General features: G+C 34.4%; 1 protein-coding gene across 2 annotated transcripts in view; it reads right to left on the reverse strand.

Annotated features, from left to right (window-relative positions):
• The window catches only part of Dgo (ankyrin repeat domain containing protein 6 diego), a 344,229-nt gene that overhangs the window by 237,750 nt on the left and 91,686 nt on the right, over nucleotides 1-14,793 (reverse strand). For both annotated transcript variants that reach the window (XM_076804452.1, XM_076804448.1), the window contains exon 2: nucleotides 6,244-6,349. In XM_076804452.1, the coding sequence (XP_076660567.1) occupies nucleotides 6,244-6,336 (93 nt within the window). In that variant the 5' untranslated portion in view covers nucleotides 6,337-6,349. The remainder of the gene's footprint in view (nucleotides 1-6,243; nucleotides 6,350-14,793) is intronic.

The raw sequence follows: 14,793 nt of genomic DNA on the forward strand, positions 1-14,793 counted from the left end.
AAATCCTAATTTCTAAAAAGTAGTGTGCGCGTACTCTTGAATAAAAAACAACTAACGCGCATATTCATAACTCAACGTATTCATTTTTTGCGGATGCTAATACATGCATATCGAACAAACTTTCTAGTTCAATCATCTCGCATGAACATGTTTTACTCCAGTTTCGCACAAAGTGTAAACAACCGGAAACAACGTTTCCGAAATAGTCTGGTGCGAATTCAATTTTCGCGATTTAGCTAGAGGAAAGGGTATCCAATTAGTGTTGTAATTAATAGATAGCCGCTATTTCTCGTGTCAAATTAGCTGCTGTGATCGAACAAGACGCGGCCTTAATTAGCCGAAGAGTAGATCGAACAACGCTGGCTGATGCCTGTCTCCTGCTCGAAGCAGTCAGAGGACCATCCTTGAATCCTAATTTGCAGCCATGAGTCCGTTTGTTTTTGAAACTGATTCGTGCTGGGCATTTGTATGCGGAATGCTAATAGGTACGATAGGAAAAAGTTGAAAACAGTTAATCAACCCTAATAAGCGACACGTCGAATTTAACACGAAATTGAATGACTCGTCTGCAGAATATAAATGGTCGACTATGTGAATATTGTAGACTTTTTCGGATATACAGGGTGTTTCTGAAATCGTAGTACGAAATGGAAATTGTGTCATGAGTTCGGACACGTCTTGCAGTTAGGAAATAAACAATTAGTTGTCGAGAGGAAGTATAGTAAGCGGCTAAAATTATTCTTATAAGAACATGTCAATAAAAAGATATTTCTGTTATAAAAGTTGTCAGCATTAATTTCTATATAGATTCGTAATCATTTGAACAATTTGAAAATAATACAGTGTTTTTGTACTGTGCAAATGTTTTTGTTGTTTTGCATGAAATCTATTTTTTTAAAATCCACAGTGCACTCATTAATGACTGCACTTATTCAAGAAACTGGTACTTTGTATGCATCAACTTTTTGTATGACGTGTAAGAGATTAATCACTGGTGTATTAATCATTAATACCCTAAGAGAATAACAATTCCGGTAGTTACAGTTTGCTGAAACTAACACGTTACCGCAACACTTCGATTTTTCTGTGTTGCGAGCTAGAACATATGTTGCGAAAATTTAACAAATCACGGTATACATCATTTCGACGTAGTAGCATCCTATGTCCGGATTTCCTGCAAGGTTATGGCTCGTTGCCTGAAGTAATAGAGCGAACCAACTTGCGTGTTAATGAAGAAGTATATTTTATCCGTGCACACTAGTTACGGGAAGCATAATCTATCACATAATACATATTAGTCAGGATAAATCAACCGTATAGAAAAAGGCCCTACGGATAGCATAAACTCCATTCAAACCAGCCTTACGATTCCAAGAAACTTTAACCAGAAACGCTTAACTACATTTTGCAAAGGAATGCGATACTATGTTCGCTTTATCTATATATAATACGTTAAATTAATAAAAGGATTATATGAATGTTTATTCTCTTGTGCTTCGTATTACTGATATAGATTGAGAATTTTTAGGAGCTACGTAGACATTTATTTCTTTTTTAAATAACTTTATAGAGTTGAGAACAGTACAGCTTCCAAGACAGTTTCCAAATTAGTTTCCAAGACATTCGCAAGAAACGCAAAAATAAATCCAGATTGCGAGTACAGTTTATATATTTCAAAGTCAAGTTCACTGGAGCTGGGTCCCATTTTGTAAAGATTTACCAAAATTGCTCAATGTTGGTTCAGTGTCGACGTAGCATTAGATTGAACTATTTATCATACAACAGAAGCATGAAAGGATACTGAAGACTGCAAATATTAGAGCTTCGGATAATCGAGGCCCTACTGTAACTACAATTATCGAATTACCGAAATACAGAAAAAGTCTTACCTTTTGGGACTTCCAAGTGATTCTTAAATGAGTTCTATAACGCGTTTTTCAGAATCTCTTGTGCCTTTCTTTTTCGCGATTTCAATCGCTAATTTAAGATTTCAATTTTGCATATCCATCGGTGTTTCTTCAAACGAAATGGTACGGATGTAATGTGCCGAAGAATTCGAAGCATTCCGCGAACACGATACCGGTCGTAGAGAAAAATACTTGGCTGCTTGTCCCCCCGATATCGTGACCGATCTCCATTATTTGAATTATTTCACGCATTTGATGTCGATGTATCGCGCCGTAGCATCTCCACCGGCTAAACGTAATAAAGCACTTTAGCTCAAAGATCGCCAGCGGTGAAGAAAAAGCTATACGGCGATTAATTTCATCGGCGCAATTAAGGAGGAAGTAATTGTAATGACCGCATGGATAATCGTCCAGATTGCCTGGCAGCCAGTTTCGAGAGCAACATTTTGACAAATGCGTCCCGACCACGCTTATCTGCATTCCCACCGACGACGACCGTCTCAACGGAGATGCAAATACGTAACGTAATTAATGTACAGCATTCTCGGCGCTTCATATCTGGAGGAGACCTCTGTTCGATCAATCTACGACTTCATCAACGATAATTAAAATTCGGCCGGGCATCCGCTCCAGGCTAAATGCTTCACGAATCTTATCACAGTTTTGCTCTTTTCTTTCAATAAGTATACCAAAGTATTTTAACTTACTATATGCAAGGATAATCTTGTTAATGCAATTCTCAGCGCTGTGTCACTCGAACTTCTCTTTTTAAAGTCTTTGCAAAAATTATCCCTTTCAAAGAATCTCTCTGAATTATTACTACTACTACTACTACTAGAATTAAAATATATACACCGGGTCCTGATATCATTTTTCCCATATTCTACAAAGTTTCAGCTTCCATTTAAAAAAAATATCATCGCTCTACCTCATTTCTATCGAAAGTTCTTTGATTTTGAATCCGATTTCGTCCAAATTGCCCACTGTGCGCCGCGCTCAGCGAGACCTGTGGCCTGGTCGGAATTCGTTCACAGATAGCCACACTCTGAGTGATCCGTATTTTTCGTTAATAACTCCTTAACAAAGCCGAAGCGAAAATTTTCGCTAAGGAAAAAGTTACTTCAAATGACCACCCCTTTCAAGGTTTTCCGACCTTTTTGGGACATCTTGTACAGCGGGTAAACAAAACATCGATACCAGCGTATCAATGAGACAATACTTGTGACACTTTCCTGATGATTTTACTTGTTCAATTGACGATACAGCAGAACCTCGATTATCCGTACTAATCAGTGGAGTACGAGTGTTCAGATGATAGAACAGTTACCTAGTTACAGGGGCAGATCTAGGCACAAGCTTTATGGGCTGCAGCCCAGGGCCCCGATCAGTCAAAGGGCCCCCTTCACGGCCAAAAAATAAAAACAATTAAAATTAAAAACTTGAGAAAAAATTAATTATATAAAAATTTTTTATACATGAGAGTTAATTCGGATTAATTGGATGGGCCCCCAAACAGTGTTTGCCCAGGGGCCCAAAATTAACGGTCCGCCTCTGGTTATAGTGCTAAGTTAAATCGTTACTGCTTTATACAATCGCTTTATGAATCGCGTTGTACATATATGGATCGCTTTAGATTGAGCCATTTTCATATAATGCACGTATTTGGCTAAAGAAGAGTTCTGTTCTACTGAATCGTCAATCGAATAAGCAAATATGTTCTGAATTGCGTCATGTTTGGTCATATTTCAGTCGGAAAAATGTCACAAATATGTTGATAAAACTTTCATTAAGAAATAATTAAAAACAAAAAAGTTTCGTCATGGGGTATGGTCTCTCCGATATATCTAATCACTAGACCGCGGATCTTTACGAGAAATACACATTTTGTGCATTAATAGTAAGAAAGCCAAGTAAAAAGTTCTTTTTCAAATAATTTTAGTAAGTTAAAAAAAAATACATTAATGTTTCTAAATTTTCTTAATTTTTTACTATTTTAAATTGTACCTTGCCATTTTTGTTACAAATACACAAAATCCGCAGTCTCCATTCGGTAATTGAATTTTTGTGGGCCAATTAACAGGGATACAATTTTCACAAATATCGTGCACATCTCTTTCACACATATCGAAGCATTAGTGTAATCAATTTTTTTTTCTATTTTTTTTTTATTGGCACTTTTGATTTAAACTGCAAATATTGAGAATTCCTGTTATAGAAAATCATTTTTTATTGCTTTTTATTTATGAAGCAACGTTGTAGGTTTTCATAACAGAGTTCCACGTATAACTGTTAGTAACGCTGTAGGACATCCAGTAAGATCAACGGATGACCACAGTGCACCGTAAATAGTGTTTTGTTAAAATTTTGGTTAAGAGTAACCTTTAAAAGTTTTGGTTAAGATTATACTTTATCGCTTTGTAACTTAATTTCGGACTGTACTACACATGTATTAAGTGCGTATATGTTTAATTATAAATCAAATAGCCTGTTTAACGTTTACTTCTTACTATTTATCAGGCATAACCTCCAATTTTCAGGTGCCAACGAATGGTTCATTTATTTGAATGGAAGTTTAATTAATTGGCAGTTATGCCAATCACTGGATATACAGTTTTGGGTTTTTTTTTAATATTCGAAAAATTAATGCTTTTGATCTTTAAAACAAATCAGAAATATGACTTTAATTCTTTAAAAATACTGATGACGAATACGCTGACTTACCCTTAAACGAATGGATACACTTGAGTACATCAAAGAAACTGGATGCGGCAATGTTTAAAAGAGACAATAAAAATATAAAAAGGATAGATGCCAACAACAATACTGAAAATACTGTTGTTAATCTCAAGACAGAGAAGAAAGAAGAAAATTCAGAAAAGGCTGCAGTAGAAAAAAAGAAGTCAGAGATCGTATCAATCGAAGTGATTGTTCCACCATGTACATTATATAAAGATCTTCTCTTAAATAAAAAAAAAATTATTCGAAATTTACACAAGAGGAACATTCACCAAAAAGGAAGAGTTGAATCGGATGACCCATGTAAACCATAAAATATTTTTTCTTTTTTTTTTAGCATTATCTCTGTCTCTTAAGTTATTTCTACATATTAAGCAGATGATATTAGTTCAGTCGTAAATTATACATACTTACATACTTACATACATACTTACGCCTACATGCAGTACAAACTGGTTTCATTATTTTTCTTCATTAATACTAGGTTTACGGGACCCGTCAAAATGACGGGTTTTAATATTTTTAATTTAAAATTATTAAGATTCTAAGGATGCATAAGTAGATGAGAAATTATTTAGCAAAATTTCGTTCTTGGAATTTTTATAAAATAATGTAAAACAGTCACTTTTAGTGCTCCGTAAACCTAGTTTTAAGTTAACACTTGACATGAGGGCAACGTACTTTTACGTTTTTTGCAGTCTGTCACTGGAGCGCGGGTCAAGTAAAAATACGTATTTAGTAGATTTGTGTTGGAGGACGGGTATCGTATAAATACGATGGGCATTGTATGTATGGTGTTTGTGTTGCTAAGCAACGCTTTGCATTGTTTCTTCTCAGAAGTTTTGTTTGTCGAGCTGCACACGTAAGTCCGTGGCGAAGTATACCCGCATGCCAAATGTTAATAATTCCTATTCAGTTCTTCAGTGCCAATAACTGATACATGTTGTGTCAATAACTATATCAAATGTGCCAATGACTGTAATATTTGTCTTACGATTGTTATTCACTGAATATATTTTGTAATAAAAGATTTATTACTCATAAAACTGTTTGGTTTTGCTGAACAATCTCTAGTAGCTTATAATAATAGCAAGTTAAGCTCATTTAAACATTTCAAAAAAAGATAAAAGATTTTTACTACGATTTTGGCTTAGGGTGCCAATGTACAGAAATGTTTGGTCTTGGCTGCCATAAATGTGTTCTACATCTTCAGATCGATGAAGGTCTGTAAAAAAAGTTGCCGCAAAATTGTCCTTAACCTTGAATTTTAAGATCAAATTTTTGTTTATTGTCATGACGCGTAGAATATAGTGTGATAAAAAGAAATTTGACCTTAAACTTCGAGGACAAGGATAATTTTGCGGCAATTCTTTTTTACGGATCTTCATCGATCCGTAGATGTGGAATACGCCTATGGCAGCAAAGACCAAACATTTCTTTACACCCTGTACAGTTTACCCTAGCTGAGACAGGCTGTATAAGTGCATACATGGTATGCTCATGACGTAATCCAATAAAGAGACACATTCACGGGCCGTAGCAAGTGCGTTAAACAATTCGTGTACACCCAGGGGAAATAATTGAGCGGAAAGGGACTCACCTCATCCGGTAACGGTTTAATATCTTCGTCAAGTAGACGCGCAACTCGCGCAGCGTCGCCACGTGCGGCTGCCTCGCACAACTTTTCTGCCATTCCAGCCACGCATCTGCAAAAGAACAGGAAATGGAGGAACATTAGCGGAATTCGTTTCAAGCGATTGCTTTTCATGCAGCCTCGAATTGCTTTCCAGATTGTTATGTCAGATATATCGATGCCGTACGTTTCTTGCTAAACATAAACGAATTAACGAGAGGCTACGTTCTTAATGTACTATACTAGTTTGCCGTTGATGGACGATTTTTCAAACTCGTTCTAACTTCGCTTCAGTTTCATTCGTTTTGACCACCATTGCTTTACTTGTTCGACTCAATATTAAACGATAAACATAAAATTTTCATCGATTCTGCACTTTTTGTACATTTTCCATTAAACTTCGATAGTTATTAACATTATCTTCCCATTTGTGTCAATATTTACAGTAGAGTGTCAATTTTCCGTACCTCGACTATCCAAATATTATTTCAAATATGTTATTTTATTTTATAATTGCTTCCACACCTGTGATCACTTGTGAAATAACATTTGAAATGTTATTTCAAATAACATGTTACTTTACTCTATAGTTAATAATTTTATAATTTTTATTTAATTTTACATCTTTCATTTACAAAATATCTTGGGATAAATAAATGTAAACAATAAGTATCAGCAAAGACACCTTTACAACCTCAATACTTGTGATATAAAGAATCTGAAATCCGCCATATTGATGGGTTCGGTGTTCTAGCGTTAAACATTATTAAACATTGTAAAAAATTGTGGTTATTGACGCAAGGCTTGACACACATTTGGTGTCATAGTTTAGCCAAACTTTTATCTTAAACTGCATTTCAATACTAACTGCTGAACACTACTGTTGTTCGCATGTATGAAAAAATTTGTTTAATTGTTCTCGTTGATGAATATTCAACATTGTAAGTTTCATTGGACAAAATATGTACCTGGATTCAAAATTGCGTACTGGTATAAGTTACAGGCTCAGTGACTCCAGTTTCCGCCGGAAGTCAACCGGTTAAATATCCTACACACGTATAGTACGCGTGCGACACAAAATGAAGTTCCAGCAAAACTCGGATTTGCGTCGATGGCGACAAAGATAAAGAGACTACTTACACTTTCATCGAGATAATTTCGATGAAAGTGAGATGTCAAGAAAACCAACGACTTTCTAATATGTGACTTCGGGATTAACATACTCGTGAGAACAGTATCCTGAACCGCAACAGTAAACTGGCACTCTAATAAAATACATTATTCAATCAGATAAAGATAAAATTACTAGTTCCTTATCGATAAAGCAACGTGCAATTGTTTTATCGAATAAGAAATAATTTGTAACTACAATAATAATAATTTATAAAATAGATCTGTTAAAAGTATTATGTCTTCTAATTAGACCGTACATAGACTATACTATATCTTTATCTGTGTGTCCCTATCTTAGCAGACTATTTACCATAATTTTAACCTATCACCATTTGGTTGCTTCTTCTAGTGGATTTGGAGGATCTAGTGAATCTCAAAGTTCCAAACGGATATGCATAAAATAAAAATGAAATAAGAGTTTCATTGATTCCCGTTAATGTTTTGAAGAAAAGTAAAAATTATTTTAACATACCAACGAATGTAATTCTAGAAAGTATAATTTCACTTCAGAAGTTTAGATTCATAGTGGCGTGTAATCTAACAAATTCTAAATTTAAAATTTTAATGCTTAACATTTTATTTTATAATAAAAATAGACAGATTATCAAATTACTACATGAGACAGTTAACGGATAAAACTATTGTATGCGCAGACTTTTTTTAGCTCACTTTATATTCTCGTTACGTTTCTTCGAAGACAATTCTTCATGGTAAGAGACCTATGACGCGATTCGTCGAACGTGTATCTTCATCTAAATTAATATTACACACAAAATCTCATCCATAAACCATAAAGGCAGATCTTCATTACAAAAGAGGGAAGGGCGTGACGACGAAGAAGAGAGGCGCGTATGCTTCATTGAAGGAACAATGATACACGACGCCATTGTTTTCGGGGACAATGGGCACTGTAGATATTTTCGGTCGGCCATTAAACTAAACCCTAAATCCCTTCCAACTAATTCGCACTTGTGAACTTGTTCTGTATTTAAAATTATACTGATTGCTCGCGCTAATGCTAACGTGAAACTACCCTAAGAAGCATATGAAATACATAAACGTAGGAACTTCGAATGAAGTGCGCTTGAAGAGTACTTGGAACCAACGACACGAGACTTGTCTTGCTGATGTTCCAGGTGTTCTTGAAAAAGCCGCAAACTGTTGTCGAATATTTCTGCAGGTTTCTTTTCCATTCAAAGCGATTATTTTTTAACTAAATTATCATAGTTTAAATATTGACACTTTTTCGACAATCAGAAATTCAGTGTTCAAACACTTCTTGCATTCACTGTATTTATGTCAATTGTATTGGACTGGAACAAAAGTTCATAGCGTTTTTCAATTAAAATTCGAAACATAAAATTAAGATATTTATTCATAGATTTATCTAAGAACATGATAAGTTACCTCACAAATGGAGAAAAATATTAGAACAGAATGGAAAAATATGTGATTAAATAGATTTATGAATAAATATCTTAATTTTATCTTTGAATTTTAATTGAAAAACGCCACGAACTGTCGATGCAACCCCTTACTAAAACTTTTTCTGTTTCAATTTTACTTGTCTTTTGTTCCGTCTTCGTAAGTGTTCATAATCGAAAAGTCGACCAGTTAAAAAGTTAATAAATTCACTTCTCACTTTAATAAGTATAAGGATTCCATGAATTTATATTTTATCCAAGATAGTACAAAGACGTCTTTAAAACGTCTTAAAGACGTATGTTGATGGACATTCAGACGTCTTAAAGACGTCTTTTTAGGCCGTAAGACTTTCAGACCTAAAATGGACGTAAAATAGACGTCTTGAAGACGTCGCGTGCTATCTAGGATAGTCCAAGAGTTATAGCGCACTATTGAACCTCCTAAGTCAGTGAATTAATTAATCATTATGAATTCGTATTTGATCGAATAAAAACATAATAATAAAAGGAATGCCTTTGAAACGGTTATATCAAAAAAGAACAAAATTAATTATAATAAACTAGCAGATTATGATAAATTACAATACAGTATATTTCGTCTACAAAAAATTTATTACAAATTTGAGAGTTAATAAACTAGAGCGAAATATACAATATTTCCAGGAGTAATTTGATACGTCGAATTTTCAATGTCTAGCGTAAGAAATTAATTGTTGCTGGGTTAATTTATTGGTCAGTTTACATGTTCATTAAGATATCTTCGTTTAGGTAATAAAAGCAAGAATGGCGGAGCAAAATGACGAAACACTATTCGATTGGTAGAAGCGACTGCTTGTGTTTCTTTTCTTACTCTAATATTCTGCTTTCGAACGATCATCATTCACAACAGGAGATTGTATAATACCGGGTCTTGATGTAAAAGCCGCTGATCATTATCCAATCAGGAAGCGGTCAGTGGCATCGAGATGAGTACAAGGTCGATTAGTTAGTATTCTAGCCATGCGATACGGACCGAACGGTTATGGATTGCGCGGTCCATTACCGGCGTAAATTGTATCCGCGGTACTCGTGTGAACAACATGCATAAAAGCGCCCACGTTTCATGTAATGATACACAAGAACTTCGGTATCTCTATGAAATAAACTATTCATCGAAACGTTCGAAACAATGTACAGTAAAGTCTCGATACATGTGAAACCTCGGGACCAAAATATCACTCACAGTAAACCCAAGAAGTAGGGTAAGGGGCCCAATTACTGTAGGGGTGCTAATCACCGTGCCTATATTAATTATACTTATTTTTAAAACATAATGAATATTATAAAAGAAATATAATAACATCTATATTAACAGATATAACACCAAATACCTGATTCTCAAAAAATTGCATGCGTTTAACAAGTGATAATTTTGTGAAAAATGATCGTACGATAATAAATTTGAACTCGTTTTAACCTGTTAACCTGGGAATTCCCTTTTCAATTACGCAGCATATAACGGGTGCGAACTCTTTCACTAGGGCGTGTAAATACGTCACGCCCGGAGGATGTAATTTCATATTATTATTTTTTTTTATTTATGCTTAAAATGAATGAAAAGACTATGAAATATATATTTTTTCATTTATTTATATATAAAGCACAAAGGAAAATACAAAATTACAAACAAATAGAAAAGGACGTATTCATATGTCCTACCCATACCCAATATTGTTTACGTTTAACGTATTTGTACGTCCCGCTCGGTTAACAGGTTAAGAAGCCCCTAGTTTCGTAATCCATCGTTCATTTTATTCTAAGATTTTTTCAGAACGTAGCGGACAAGAAATTGAAGACACGTTTCTTCCAGAGAATGCTATACATTCAAACGTCTGTGAAAACTTTGAAAACTTTTTTTCGTAATTGCAACCACCATAGATTTAAAGATTGAGGTAATTTGAAGTAACTTTCTCCTTTGCGAAAATGGTCTCCGCGACTTTGTTAAGGAGTTATTAACGAAAAACACAGACCGATCAGAGCGCGGGTATAGCTGAGTGTGGCGTTGGCGTTGTCCGAGCCGGAATCCATCCACTGTTTTTGCTCTGTGTTGCACATACACTGTATTTTTTGTGAATAACTCCTTAACACAACCGCCGAGAATATTTTCGCAAAGGAAAAAGTTTCTTCCAATGACCCCAGGAATTGCCCCTTTTAAGGAAATACGACATTCTGGGACACCCTGTATATTGAGACAGTGCTGTAATATGTTTGTGACAAACGAATCATTCTGTGGGAAGTGATACAGGAAATGTAGAACTCAGTTGACTTGTTAAAGATGACCCAGAATGCATTTAACTTGTTACGAGATAGCTATAAATCGTTGAAGTAGAATACTAGAGAGAACTATATGCTAGTACGCTAGTAACTGGTGGGATTATTTCTATACTATTTCACAGAATTATTTCTTACTATTTCTTACCAGTTGCTTCGTAATAAGTTTTCATTCGTCAGTAACTTGAAGTTGCTAAGCCTAGTACACATAGGAAGATGAAAAAGTAATGATAATGATTTTTCAATCAGTTATAATTATTAAACAAAATAAAAAATATTTTGTTATAATAGTTCCTGGTTTCTAGTAAATTAGCAGTCCTAATTCCAGGAAACTTAATATGCGTAGTCTGCAATTTGTAGACATATTACAAGCAGTGTTACTAAACAAATACTACAGTCTGCTAAGACAACGTTAAACCAACTATATCCACTGGGACTATATCAGAGAATCTATTAACAAATAATAGTATTAACAGTAATACAATTAGCAAAATGGAATCCGAATATCTCAAAGACTTCAATCTCGTACACGAGGAAATGCTTTCCATCGAGATACACCTACTTAGTTAAAGTTTTTTATACTGTATTTTATGTGCTTTCAATAATTAAGACTTCCGTACGTAAGCCGTACCCAGTACTGAACGGATATAATTTCACTAATCTAATCTTTAACTACTCATATCGGAAGTGCACTTTACTTAAACACTGCATTAAAGAACGCTCTAATAATATAAATCGTGAACGAACATAATCTTCATGAAATATTGCATTGATAATACGCCTTGCATTTTTTCTGCATTTAAGGTGAAAATATACTTGTTCCTTCATTTAATACTAGTTCTTGTAGTTTCTTTTACACTAAAACATTATTCAACTACTTTCACCATTTTATTACAATTAATATATACGGTGTACAGAAAAGTGTGGTACATCCAGTCTCATGGTAATTCTATTTTTCTAAACATCTTTCCAGTAAAGACTTTGCTTTGGAGAAAAATTAGTTTGGTACTATACCTACAAAATTTTATTTTATTTTCACACTATTTTTGTATGTAAGGAGACAGAAAGAACATATCTTTCTACAGAACATATCCTGTTCTTTCTCAAGAACATATCTTTCCTAGAATTTTTATAGTTTTAAATAATTTTCTCCTTTTTGAGATTTCTTTACAAGTTAGGATTTAGCTTACCAGATGAAGTGAAAAGAAATTTTGCAGAAATTGCAATTGGTCGTTGCCACCTACAATTTTTTTCATCTAGTCAACGTAAAAAGTGCATTTTGTATTATACACGTTCTGAAATTATCAAGAATTTCATTGAAATCTTATTTAGATTTATCACATACTCGTTTTTACCATAAATGCATAAAATCTGCACTCGTTTTATAATACATACATTTTCTTTTAGATATTATATTATATTAGTATATTACTATATTTTACACTTTTACAGTAACACGATATTACTATATTTGATCCCAAATTTTGAAACCTTCTAACACAGTTCCATCTAAATTGCAATTCTTACCAACCAGTCTAAATCATTAACTATTTACATTACTTCACTAAAAAGATTAATATTCATCTAAAAACGAGTAGACTCAAAAATGTGTAAAAGAAAATTGCTCCATAAAGATTTGAACGAAGTTAGCTTTGGTTGCCATAAGCAGTCAAAGTCCTCCACCGTTCAGGGTTAATACAATTACGGTTTATAGTAAGCGTTTCAATATACTGTTTCTACAGGGTGTCACAAACTGTTGTAGTTCCTTGAGAGGGGTGTTTCTTGAGATTATATGAAGTAACTTTTTCCTTTGCTACAATGGTCTCCTTGCTGTCCTTTTCTACGTTCGGTAGTGTATCAAAGAATACAGTGATTTCTCTACATATGTCGCCAAGGCCTGGATGATAAACGTCGCGGAATTATCCCCACTACTGCGGGGTATACCCCATGAGAAGCCCTCGAGCTCGAGAGTTTAAGGGTGAAAGTCGAAGATTTTCGACCTTACCAGGGAATTTCGCCCTTATGTGATTATCTTGAAACGTTTGTAGCTCATTGCAACATTGACCGATTTTTATGAAATTTTCAGTATGCATATAAGTTATCGAAATATACAAAACGTTATAGGCTCAGATAAAAAAGTTGAAAAATCATAATTTTTTCATTTTTTTATCATTGCAACCAATTGCGATCTAAAAAATGTTTGTTTAGTCATTCTCTAGCAAACTAGTTGGTCTAACATCTAAAAAAGATTCAAGTCATTTGGACCAATTTTAAAAAAGCTATTCCGCTTGAAAAGGTAACAACATACTTTCCGGCGCGAGTGTATGTACATATATCGAGTAACCACTGTATTGCACATTCCATAACGTGATTAAATGCATAAACATACAATCCAATAGAAGTATTTTTTAATGGCATAAGAATCGATTACAAGATCCACTTACATTTCGCATTCGAAATGAACAAAATCAATTGCAAGTTAATAATGCATTTGTCATTCGAGTATTTTTTGAAATGCTTTCTGCCCGTCGCGGACGCCAGCAAACTTGAGAACCACTGTACAATCCATTCCGGATTTAGGAAGAAACAGATTATTTGACGCGGCGCGGCGTTTGATTTTTCAAAATCTGATCTATTAATTTCCCGAGTAGCGACCGCCCGTAAATTAAAATGATATGTCATGTAGACACACGTGTACGAGTACGCGCAGGTGCATCAACATCACGTAAAATTTTCAACGGACGACGTTGATTAATGATACACGGTTTCTCTTTAACAGCCGAGCTGCGCTAACCGCGTATCTACTAGTCAAAGGAATTTCACTCTGCTCGGAAGACCATATCGCGAAACAAAAGCAAATGAAACTTGCGGGAATACCGGTGCCCCATTCGAATCCCCGTGTAACGTGTCAAAGTAGGTAATTAAAATACATCGGCCAAATGTTCGCGCGCCCAAAACCATCAGGTATTAATTAGTTATCGCTCGATCCTCATTAACGGTATTCGAGAAATCGATTCGTTGGCGCTTGTGTATCACTCACGATAAAACGTAAAAACACCTTAGTCTCATTGGGTGCAGCAAAGATTCATCGAAAATAAATCTGCATTAATGAATAGTCAACGTTACTTTTAATTGCCTTGAACCAAAAGAGAACCATTAAAATGTACTTCAAGAATATTTAATATCCTCATATTTAATATCTTTATATTTAATATCTATCTCTATCGAAATGGTGAATAGAAATGTAGCGAAATAGTAAAATTTCATCTAAATCCGCAAATATATTATTAACAGTTACACTTTAAATAATTATTAGCAGAAAGTTCACTTACGGGTTAATATTCATGGACCGTGGAATTTTATGCGAATTAAAAGTTTCTTACATTAATTTCTCGGAACAGGGGAGTCACATAAAAATGTTGTCCTTCTTCTAACTAAACCTACCGAGCCTTAAAAGTAACTGATACATGTTGTCTTATAAAAATGACGAGACTGAATTTACTGGATTTTGTGCGGTTCGTATTATAATATATGCTTTACTAAATATGTATGTTTATTTAATCATTTCCCACGAAAGCATCTTTATAATCTCAATAATTGTAAAATAAAA

Source organism: Halictus rubicundus, chromosome 2 (genome assembly GCF_050948215.1).
Source record: "Halictus rubicundus isolate RS-2024b chromosome 2, iyHalRubi1_principal, whole genome shotgun sequence".
NCBI lineage: Eukaryota > Metazoa > Arthropoda > Insecta > Hymenoptera > Halictidae > Halictus > Halictus rubicundus.